Genomic DNA, 12,493 nt, shown 5'->3' with positions numbered 1-12,493 from the left:
TGACATGAAATACTTTGATGGTTGTTCGTTTGCACAACACGACAATACAGTACTAAAGTTCGTTTCGTTGATAAACTGAAACTTCGATATGTTGAGGTAATTATAAGAAAACTTTGATATATAAAGGTAAAAAATAGGCAAAATTATTGGCGAAAATTCGATATATTGAGGTTATTTACTTGAAATCTTCAATATGTAGAGGTAAAATTAGCATTGAAGTAAATGGGACATTCAAGGGGAATGACAAAACTTTGATTTATCGAGGAATTCGATATATTGAGGTTCGATATATCAAGGTCCTACTGTATCAATAATATTTCTAGGATTAATTTATTTGGGAAGCTTTATTTGTTTGCCGACGACAGTTTAATTTTCATTTCAGGAAAAGCTGGAGAGATGTTAAATTAAATGCAATGAGTGACTTAAAGACTTCAAAAAATGGTTTTACCAAAATATTCTTTCATTGAATATTTCCAAAACAAAATTTATGCCTATTTCTCTGCATTCTAGTACAGAATATAATTTGACAGACCTAATAATTCATCAGTGCGGTAGTTACTCGAATTCGACATGTGGGTGCAAAGAAATAGAGCTCGTAAAACGCTACAAATACCTAGGAGTTGTTTTTGACTCTCGCTTAAAATGGTCTGAGCACGTTGATTATGTCCTTAACAAAATTAGAAAGTATATTTATGCATTTAGGAAACTATGTGAAATTTTAGACGGAAACGAGATAAAATTAGCGTATAATGCTTACGTCCAGTCACTTCTTTCCTTCGGTAACATCGTGTGGGGCGGTGCGTGTAAAACGCTTCTTGAACCTCTTTTCATTATGCATTAAAGGCAGGGTTGAGGAAAAATGTGCGTTATCCAAATGAGTCTCTCTTTCAGGAATCCTCCCTACTTTCACTACGACAGTTATATATAAAAAATTTACTAATTCGCATCTACAAAAATGCTAATACAATATTACCAGAAATTTTGCACTCTTACCAAACAAGATATTCAGAACATGTTGGTATTCATATAATTAGATTAGATAAATCCTTTTCAAAAACCAATTCTTACTATATTTCACATATTCTATTTATATGTAACAAATTTCAGAATTTAAATTTATTTGATACAGGTAGTATTACAAAATTTAAATATAATGTCACAGAACAGTTGTTACAAATTGGAGTCCAAGGATCCGAGACTTTCATTCACTCAGACTGGGGACCAACCTGACCTTGACCCCTCCTCATCCCCCGGCGCTCGTCATATCACGGTCTTGTGTATGTGGTCTTAATTCTACCAATGGTTTTGTCTAATACGACAGTATTATCTCTTATCTCCTTCATCACACAACTACATTTCTACATTTTATGCCTTAAAACCTTATAACATAAACTTTTTAGTACGACTCTAGCCTACGCACAGGCTGCTTGCCCATGTAGGCTAATTTCCATTGTAGAATATATGTTAATATGTAATATATAGTTTACTTAAATTATATAAGTAATATTTATCCAACTACTGTACGGTACTTAAAATTAAATTGTTTTATTTTCTCGCCACTTAGTAAGTATAGTAAAAGGGTAATTTACTATTTATCAAATGTAAATAAATATAATATCTTGGTGTATATATTTTTGGAAATAAAAAATGTTTCTATTCTATTTTGATGCCAAGCATTTCAGAAATTGAATAACATCTTCTTTAGCTTTGTGAATCTCAAAGTTTATGCAATCCCAATCTTTCTTTCATAAATAGTGACCAAATGGAGCCAAATCTAGACTTTAATGCTGTGGGAGGTTGTGCTGAATTTCTCACCTGACAGTACCGAATATCGAGAGGTCCAACTTGGACAGTTCCTTGGCCAACACTGTGTGTTCTGAAGGGGCTGGGTGTGAAGGAACTAAGATTGGGAGAGATAGTGTGTGCGCCTTTATTGTTTGATTTCACGTAACGTCTCATTGCTGCTTTAAGGTCCAACTTGGACAGTTCCTTGGCCAACACTGTGTGTTCTGAAGGGGCTGGGTGTGAAGGAACTAAGATTGGGGGAGATAGTGTGTGCGCCTTTATTGTTTGATTTCACGTAACGTCTCATTGCTGCTTTAAGGTCCAACTTGGACAGTTCCTTGGCCAACACTGTGTGTTCTGAAGGGGCTGGGTGTGAAGGAACTAAGATTGGGAGAGATAGTTTGTGCGCCTTTATTGTTTGATTTCACGTAACGTCTCATTGCTGCTTTAAGGTCCAACTTGGACAGTTCCTTGGCCAACACTGTGTGTTCTGAAGGGGCTGGGTGTGAAGGAACTAAGATTGGGAGAGATAGTGTGTGCGCCTTTATTGTTTGATTTCACGTAACGTCTCATTGCTGCTTTAAGGCTTATGAACCCTATTGTATAGTCATCCCTTTTATTAATAACTAAGCTAGTTGTATTTAACAAGTACTGTGACAATTACCAAAAAGAAAAATATGTTCAATGTTAGATGTGCCCATGTAGAATATAAATAAATTAAACTAATATAACATCTGTGCTGTTGTAGTTGCTTAGAACAATGTAATTATTTCTCAATGAGAAAGCAAATCCTTTGCTTCTAATTATCTATTGCAATGGTAGAGTCGAAGCAGTGAAGAACCGAGTCTGTCAGCACATACTGGACGAGGCAGAACAGTGTCTGGGAGAGGCCATGACCTACACGTTGTTTGAGTCTGTGAGAGAGAACCTGGCTGAAATAACGGCTAACCAGCCGGACACCATCGTGGACAACTCTACACCAGAGTTTATCACTGAGGTTAGTGGAATCTGGTACTGAACAGAGCAGCTTGATGTAAAAACATGACTACGTATAGAGAAAGACTAACAGATCGACTGACCATCTGAAGACTTGATGATGTTCTTGTCTGTAAGATAGAACCTGACCAAATTGTTACCTGATCCTACTGAGTCTATCATTGACTGTACACCTAACTGCACAACTGAAATAAGTGACATCATGTGTGCAAAGTGGGCCATAAATCAATATCTCCGGTGGACAAGTTTTCACACTGTTAAGCCTTTGAGTGTCAATATCTTTTACAGCTAAGATTTTCCCCTAAAAATTTCACCATCCTATGTGTAGTCATTATTTATTAGTCAAAATAAGTTTTTAAAGGTATAAATTGTGTATTATATTTTTGATTAACCATCCTTTTTAAGAAATTTAAGAATTTAATTATTTAATTTAACCCTTTTAGGACGACAAAAATTTTGGTTATTTTTTTAGGTACGCATTTTTTGACGTGACCATATTTCATAGCGAACATACCAAAGAAGACGACGGTGAAATTGGGCAAAATGTAGTAGTTTGATAAATATATTATAAGTCCATTATTTTAAATTGTCCTTACACCATTTTTTATCCACATGTACATAATTAAATTGTCTACAATATGGTAGCATTTATTACTATTTACAATAACCAGAAAAATTAAAAATTAAATAAAATTTTAGAATTTTTATTTTATTTTTTTTATTTTATTAGTTTGGCTTCAGTTTACTATGATAAAAAAAAAATTTTTTTACTGTGGGAACTAATATTACTATGTTTCTTACATAGTTTTCAGTTTAAATACAAAATTTTATTAACATTGGTTGAGAAATAATTGTTTTACAACAAAAAAACTTACATTACTACAAAGTACCAAATTATATAAAACGGACTAAAATAAAAGTCAAACAATTAAAGTGGTTTTACTTACCATATAATGTGGTTAACAGGTCAAATTTATCCACAGGTATTGAAATATGTAGTATTGCTAAGAAACACTATAAAACACTCACAAAAATATATACACTATATACAACAATGGTCTAATTAGTTAGCACATGTATGTTTTGGAAAGCAAATCGGGTGACACCCTTCCTTGCAAATTGAACAAATATAGGAGGCTCGTTTCAATGTCAAAACACATTTCACTATAAATCTATAAACACTAAGTTTATAACTGATCTGAAACAATCAACTATAGTCAACGCGACCGCACTGTGACTGACTGAATGTAAACAAACTAGACGGAATTGGCGCGCTCCGCCGACTGGCACTACAATAGGCGCTCACGTGCAGCTGTTCTAAAAATAGACATATGTTGTATTGTTTGGCCAAGATAAGTTCCGAAATACTCCATTTCCTGTCTCAGGATGTGCCTCTACAAGGAAAACTAATTTTGTTCATCGTATTTTCGATATTACGTGAGTATTATGCAAACGTAAACCGGCGGGCACATAAAAGTCCGCTCGTCTTCTTCGGTAAAACTAGTGCGGACTATTGAAAGCCCGCATCGTCTTCTTCGGCAAAACTAGTGCGGACTATTAATAGTCCGCTCGTCCTAAAAGGGTTAAGAAATTTGAATTGGATCTTAGACTCAATGTATAATCTCAATCAGTTATAAAAAAAAATGAAAAAAAGAGAAGAATTATTCCTGAGTCAGTAAATCAGAATAGAGATAAATATGCGTTTATGTCAATCTCTTAAGTGCCGGAATTATTGTAGAAAATTAATCTAGAAATACATTTGAACTGTGTTTAAAACACACAACACACTTAGACAGTCTTGTAAAAACAAAGCCAAAAAATAGCACACAGGATTTCAACAACTGTGTGTACAGTGTAAAATGTAGTTACAATAAGAAATAAATAAGCCAGACAAAAAGACCAATAAACGTAAGGATAAAAGAACACGAAGAGAGTACGAGAAAAGGACTACCATAAAAGTAACTAAATTGCTAATCATTTTTTGTCTGTTGACTATTGTATGAATCGGGATGAAGCCAACATTATACATTGGGGATCTCATTTCTTTAAAATTAAATTAGCTGAGGCTTCATACATTAAATTAGCAGACCAACCGATAAGTTGAAATTAGGCCGCTTTGGTTGCCACTTCAGAAAATTTAACTAACAAGGAAACCTAAAGTACCAAACAGATGACAGATTTGTGATTAAACAATGTAGAGTCACAGTATGGTTTTGAGAAGTTCATCTACGATGAACCACTAATAAAAAAGGCCTATGTATGCATCCTCATTTATTGCTGCCGTCTTGTTTCTCAAGTGAGGCTATTTACTAATTGGCCTTTGATCCGTTCTCTGTGATTGGTCTGAGTGCAGACTTATTGTGCCCTGTATCCTGTAATTTAATTTTAATAATTAATGTTTTTTTTTTAAGTGTATGAACGTTTTAGAGTTAGTGTGCATGGAGTTGACACACAACATGATTGTTGTGGTTTCTGACGTATGCATGTCACAACGCTCTGGTACGATTTATTTTATTAACCTAGATTGTAGATGAATGATAGGTTATTTATTCACCTGAGGAAGAGTTTTTAGATTTCAGATAGTGAAACGTAATGTTAGTGCTCATTTTTTGTACGATTGAAGGATAGCAAATGTCCGGAAAAAATCTCAACTAAGTTTGTTGATCAATTTAGTAAGCAATTTCATTTCAATATGCTGTCTGTTAAAACTGTTTGTAATGACAGTTTTTCATGTATCAGATGGTTTAAAGATATTGATTCCATGTAAATCTCATAAGAAATAAATTAATAATATTTCAGATATCACAAAATCTACCTGTTTCTTCCACCTTGGAAGGCCTATTTTACCAGACATTTTTTTTAAAAGGGGATGTTTAGTGCTGCTTCTGGAGTACTGCTACATTTTTATAAATGTGTGCGCTCTACTGTGGAAGTTGTCAGGCCTATACTCAGACCGGTTTTTTTGGACAATTTTACTGGGCCAGGCCTCACCACTGTCTGCTTCAAGAGACAGATGGCAGGACATGATGGGGACTGGCCGAATATCTTTTCTAGGGCCTGCCAAAGCTGAATACGGCCCTGGCTCTTGCTAACGTGTTATGAGAAATATTATTGGTACTATTTGTAACTTGCTTATATTTACAGGGAAGATAAAATTATGAATATGCAAGACAAATTGGGAATATGCAACATATGAAGTATATTTATTACTGGATAGAAAATGTATAGTACAATTTCTGTTGGTCCAAAAATAACTTAAAACATCATTGATTGATTTTTTTAAATCTCACCAAATATGGTTTGTGTTGCCATTGTTCCAAATAATTAATATACTGTATACTTAATGGCCTATGTGGAGAAATGTGCATTTCCAAGTGTCTCTATATCCTAATTGAGATTAGGTACGTAAGTTTTTTCCCATAACACCTCACAATAGCATCATCAATTGTTATCAATATTTGTCGCATTGGAAATGTTAATTTAATTAAAAGTGATCACATGAACTAACAGTTCTCTTGGTACTTTGGGATTATACCGACCTCACCAGTATGAGGAACACAAAAATATAAATTTATAGAAACAAACATTATAGAACGAAAAAACAACTCTTTTAATTACAAAATTACTAACTTACAACGATTATCAATTGTTAATGGGTTTTCTGTGACGCCCAGAATGCAGCAATATCAAGGATTAGTGAGTGTAGTGGATTTCCGCCTTCAGCTGCAACTGCCGACCGCCAAGCATATTTTAGATTTAGGCAACTAGTCATGATCTTGTAAAAAAAACGAATGGCCCCTTCTTCGTTCCTGGGTAAATCCCAAATTCTCATAGTGTCACTCATCACTAATCTATTACACACACAGTAAAACACGGAAGTAAAACAAAGCGACGTACTCGACAGACAATGCGGCACGAAAGTACAACAATGCGGCGCACCAGCTGAAAGGGCGGTGAGACTCTGCAGTCACGTTATGACTCTGCAGGCGTACCCCAAGGGTCAGTTTTAGGTCCAATATTATTTTTAATTTTTATAAACGACTTACCCAAGCAGTTCAATTTATGTGACAAATTAATTCTCTTTGCTGATGACACCACTAGTTTGATTAAATCTGACAATAAAACTGAACTATCTCAAAAATTATATGATAACATTAGTTTGATTTTTAACTGGCTTAAAGCTAACAAACTATCCTTAAATATTTCCAAAACATCCATACTTAATTTTCACTTTATTAGAAACTTTAGAGAACAACTTGAAATAACTTTTTACCAAAGTAAACTTACTTCTACAAAAAATTGTAAATTTCTTGGTGTTACTTTAGATGACAATCTTAGATGGGAAAATCACATCAGTCAGTTAAATGGGAAACTAAATTCAGCATGTTATGCTATTCGTAAAATTAGAGACTTGACTGACTTAAGAACAGCAAAAACTATTTATTTTGGCTATTTCGAATCTGTGTTGAGATATGGAATTGTTTCCTGGGGAAGTTCACCATTTATTGAACAGGTTTTCAAAACTCAAAAGAGAGCAATCCGAATTCTACGAAATTTGAAATTTAATCAATCATGTAGAGGACATTTTTTTAATCTTCAAATTTTAACAGTAAGAAGTATTTACATAATGGAAGTTTTAACTCAAACATATAAAAGAATACAGTCCAATCCCTTTATCTCCCATCATAACTACACAACACGTAATAGTTATTCTCTACCTGTTCCTATAACACAGAACAACCCATTTTAAAACATCTTTCTCTTACAATAGTCAGCATTTTTTTAACAAATTACCTTTAGCATGGAGAGAGATTCCTACATTAAAGGCTTTCAAAAAAACTATTAAAGAATACATGCTTCAAACTGAAATTTATACTTTTTACGATTTTTGTCCGAATTCACCAGAAAATAATTAAGATGTGAAATATCATACCACCTAGTATTAGCTATATGTTACTTGTGTTGTAGTTAGTATTTTTTTAAATTGTTATTTAGTATTTAGTGTTATTATTTCTTGACGAGCCTTATAACATTGTAATGTTCTATTGGGCTAATAAATCATTTCAATCATATGTACTAGACCGCTCGACTTTGACCTCTGTCTGAGGATGGGGAGGGGTTTGCGATAAGACAATTCCTGTTTTATATTGACGAAATATTGTTCTACGCTAATATAGTAATCAGTAGAAGCAAAATGTCAAATAACGGTTCATGTCTGGGTGTGGTCAGTATAATCCCAAAGTACCGTTCTCTTGTTAAAGAATTTAATTATGCATTTTTTTGTGAACATGTGGTTTAAATCATGAGGAAAACATACAGTGACATAATATAGAGTAATGAAAACTTTCATATAGTTTTAGTTGTTAGGCTTATGTGGCCGATGTTGTAACAAACATCAAAGTCTTGCGGTTCACACCATGTTGAAACATTGCGTGTGCAATTAACTTCTTGAAATATTTTGGCCTAGCTGTGGAGAGCCATTGTAAATTGAAAAGTAAGGCTAAAAAAGAGCCTTTCCTTAAAAAAGCAAAGATCTTTAGACAACAGATGTTAAACTGAAACAATTACAGTTAAACATCTGTACACTAAAGGTGGCTGTCCAAAACAGAGCTGAAATATTTCAAGAAATTAATTGTGTAAACAATGTTTCAGTATGGTGTGAACCGGAAGACTTTGATGTTATTTACTTTCTGGTAGTGTGTAAATGGTGAATTATAATGTTTAGTATAAGGGAAAAATTGTATCATGTCTTGGTTCCATACACATTGACCTATCTCATTGGCTTATAGATTTGTTCCTAATGCCATGTTAAACAATATAATTGAAAACTAAGCAGTTAGCATATATTATGTACATGTAAAACATACTTTCACCTACAAAAATACACTGGAATAAGTAAATTGTGTTTGTCAGGAACAAGAAGAAATAGTGACCAAGAAGCAGGTGGTGAAGAAGGAACATCTGAGCAAGTCACAGAAACGGAAGCAATGGGACCGAGTGGATGGGAAGGGTGAGCGGCCGAGGGGATGGGACTGGGTAGACATCGTCAAGCATCTTTCACAAACTGGGCCCAAAGAGGAATCATCACTTCCAGTCTCATAGCCTTACTTCATTTATACATATTAATTGGTACTGTCATCGAATTTCTATATCATCCAAAATTGAACCTATTTTTTATATAACTATTATCGACTGACTTAGGTTAACAATATTGCTGTACTAAATTTTTCAATAATTTTAAGACACTCTTTCTAAAGATGGGTTTTGTTTACTGTAAATTAAAGTATTTAAAAATGTAAAATATTATGGTATTGTTTTGTTTTTATGTTTTTGTTAGTCATGGCGGATAAAAATTTAGATATTAGCTTTTGCTAATTACTGTGTTAATTTATTTTAAAATTGATTTATAGCAATTGATAAATCTATTACTCATACATAAAGAAACATGTCCATAGAATTGTATATCTAATATGTAGATGCTTAATTTTAAATGAGTGAGAGTTTTTGTAGCTTAAATAATTTTATCTTGTTTGGTTGTTATATTTTGTGCTTAGTAATGATGGAACAGAATGAAGTTATATATATTAATTGAAACATAATAATTATTACTGAAGCAAATATCAAATATTTTGCTGTCTCGTGATAAGCTATTATTTGAGAAAAGTGAAAGTGACTAAAAATCCATAATCTAGCAAAAGATAGTCACTGAAATATTGTATTTTGAAAATTAAAAATTGTATTTTGAAAACTAATCTATTGAAATATATTATTGTTGAATATTTATTCACGTGTACCATATTAATTTAATATAAATTGGTTCTGTATATCTGTTAACTTATAAAATATGGTCAGCTGCAAAACAAAAATGTTCTTTCCTTAAAACTGTTTATATTAAATCCATTTTGTAATATTTGCCCATGCATAATTTTAATATCAAGAAAGCTATATTGAGTTATTAGTTGCTAGAACAATTGATTTAATTCAAACGTTTTCATTAATTAAATACAAATAAACAATTGATATTCTTTCTAAGCAATATGGGCTTCCACTTGTTCTTGTTTTTATTAAAAACCTAGTCTAGTTTTTTTATAGACATTTTGCTATGGAGGAAAACTAAATTTACTCGTATCAAAGCATGTTCTATGCATTGTACATTTATTGTAAATGAAGATATATGTAGTAAATAACTGTATTATAAAAATTGCTGTTTTTTATTTTCCTTATCATGAATTCTTTATCATTGTTGTAAGAAGTGATATCAAAGTGTGTACTTTTACTAAGTCTACACATTTGTTTGCTTATTAACGTGTTTAGTGCTGGATACTTCCCGCGCTGCGTTGAAAAATGCTTTAATATCTTCCACTGAATCTTAAGTTAAGTGTAAATAGTTGGTGTATTAAAATACATGCACGCATGTGCGCGCACACTCAGTGAGATCCTAGTAACCAGGTACGAAGGTGCGGTCCACTAGAAGGAGTGGTTATGTAACAGAAATTGTTGACACTTTTATTCAGTTATGTACTCAGAACCAGTAGATCAACTCGATATTTCGATATATTGATTTTTTAATAGACAATAGACAATAGACAATATTCTTTATTTGCAGTTTCTTTAAGAAATACAATGGCGTCAACATGTGATAATCTTGCTTTACAATTTTATGTATCTATTTGTTTATTTGTTGTAATGTTTCGTCATCTTATAAAAGGTCAAAAAACTCCTTGGTCGAGTATAAGGGTCGCTCCACTAGCCAGTTCTGAAGTTCATTTTTTAACTGGTTTCCTCTCTTGTCCTTAAGGTTTTGTGGCAATGAGTTGATGATTTTGCGGCCAATGTATGAAGGTTTTTTGCTAAATGTTATTGTGTGGTGAATAGGAAGACTGTAGTCGGCTGCTCTCCTAGTGTTGTAAGAATGTATGTCTTCATTTCTTGGAAGGTCCAGCTGATTGGTGTAGATGACAACTGCAAGTATGTAGAGTGATGTGACGGTTAAGATCTTAAGTGACTTGAACGCTTCTCTGCAGCTATCTGTAGGGCCTAGGCCTGCAAGTGTTCTAATAGCTTTTTTTTGGAGGATCAGGATTTTGTTAAGGTTGGCCTCGGATGTTGAGCCCCAAGAAATTAATCCATATCTAATGTGAGATTCCACCATCGCGTAGTAGGCTGTTTTGGCTAATTCCGGGCCTCCCATCCACATCATTCTTTTGACTACAAATATCCCAGATGAGAGTTTCTTGGTCAGTGCATTAATATGATCTCCCCAGGAAAGGTCAGCATCAATTGTGAGCCCCAGTAGTTTTGTCTTTTGTTCTGTTGAAATATTGGGAATATCTGGTATTTGTTCATGTCTTCTGCTAAAATTGATATGTGTGGTTTTGGATGGATTGATAGCTAAGTCGTTTTGAAGACAGTATTGGAGTGCTTTGTCTGTAGATGATAAAATGCTAGTTACTAATTCATGTGATGTGTCATTTGCAAATAGAAGAGTTGTATCGTCTGCGTACATTATAGTCTCTACATTGTCATCATTGATAAAAACAGAAAAGTCGTTGGTGAAAAGAATAAATAAAAAGGGGCCCAGTACTGAGCCTTGAGGCACTTCTCTTCTCACTGGCAGTGGCTTTGATCTGTATACACATTTTTTTCCATTCAGATTTTGTTGAATTTCAGTAATTTGTGTGCGATCTTTCAGGTAGCTAGCCACCCAATCTTTTGCTAGGCCGTCAATACCTAAAGCCAAGAGTTTTCTCAGGATGAGGTCATGACCCAAGCAATCGAAGGCTTTGCTGTAGTCAAGTAGAATAGCTGAGACATGTTTGCCATCTTCCAGGTTGTCTGTGATTTTTTCAAGTAAATTGGTAACAGCTGTGGTGGTGGATCTACCTTTGAGAAATCCATGTTGATTTTTTGTAATAAGTTCATTTCTTTCCATGTAGTCTAGCATTCTTGACAGAGCAATCTTTTCTATTATTTTTGAGAGTGTTGATATTAGCGAGATAGGGCGGTAATTCTCTGGTTTGATGAGGGATCCTTTCTTGTGTTTTGGATATATTTTAGCAGTTTTTAAAGCAGAGGGGAATTGTCCTGAACTAAATGATTTGTTTATTATGCTGACTAATGGAGGTGCTAGTTGTTTGGCACAGTGTTTTACGACCTTTGATGGAACCTCGTCTACTCCACAAGATAACTTAGATTTTAGTGAGGATATTGTTGCAATGACTTCCTTTGTGTTAGTAGGTTTTAAAAATAGTAATCGGGTATCACTTTGTGGGAGGGTAATTTGGTGAGTTATTATTGTGTTTTTAAATTGTTCCCGATTGTTATCCAATGTGGAAGCTGCTATTTTCGAAAAATATTTATTAAAGTGTTCAGCCACAAGAACAGGGTTATCCTCTATTTTGCCATCCATCTCCAACTGCATATTTGCTTCACCTTTTTGTTTATTTTGTTTCTCCGAGTTGATTGTGTCCCAGATGGCTTTACTCTTGTTGTCAGCCTGATTAATATATTCTGCTGTTATGCTTCGTTTGAGATTTCGGAGTTTAAGGTCGTAGGTTTTCTTTTTTTCTGTCATTGCTATTTTGTCATCATTATTTCCAGTTAGTTCATATCTGTGTAAGGCAGTTAGAAAGTCTTCTTTTAGAATTTTTACTTCTTCATCGTATTGTACATTAAGCTTCCTACTTGGTTTTGCTTGTACTTTCTTCTTAGG

General features: G+C 33.7%; 1 protein-coding gene across 1 annotated transcript in view; it reads left to right on the top strand.

Moving 5' to 3' along the window:
• Positions 1–9,982, top strand: part of LOC124370192 (RWD domain-containing protein 4-like) — a 30,412-nt gene extending 20,430 nt beyond the window's left edge. Inside the window, exons 4-5 of the mRNA XM_046828483.1 lie at positions 2,608–2,782; positions 8,695–9,982. Coding sequence (XP_046684439.1) covers positions 2,608–2,782; positions 8,695–8,883 — 364 coding nt within the window. The 3' untranslated portion in view covers positions 8,884–9,982. The remainder of the gene's footprint in view (positions 1–2,607; positions 2,783–8,694) is intronic.
• The last annotated feature ends 2,511 nt before the right edge of the window (positions 9,983–12,493 follow it).

Source organism: Homalodisca vitripennis, unplaced genomic scaffold (assembly GCF_021130785.1).
Source record: "Homalodisca vitripennis isolate AUS2020 unplaced genomic scaffold, UT_GWSS_2.1 ScUCBcl_54;HRSCAF=841, whole genome shotgun sequence".
Lineage (NCBI taxonomy): Eukaryota > Metazoa > Arthropoda > Insecta > Hemiptera > Cicadellidae > Homalodisca > Homalodisca vitripennis.
This window is presented reverse-complemented; position numbering and strand designations above follow the sequence as displayed.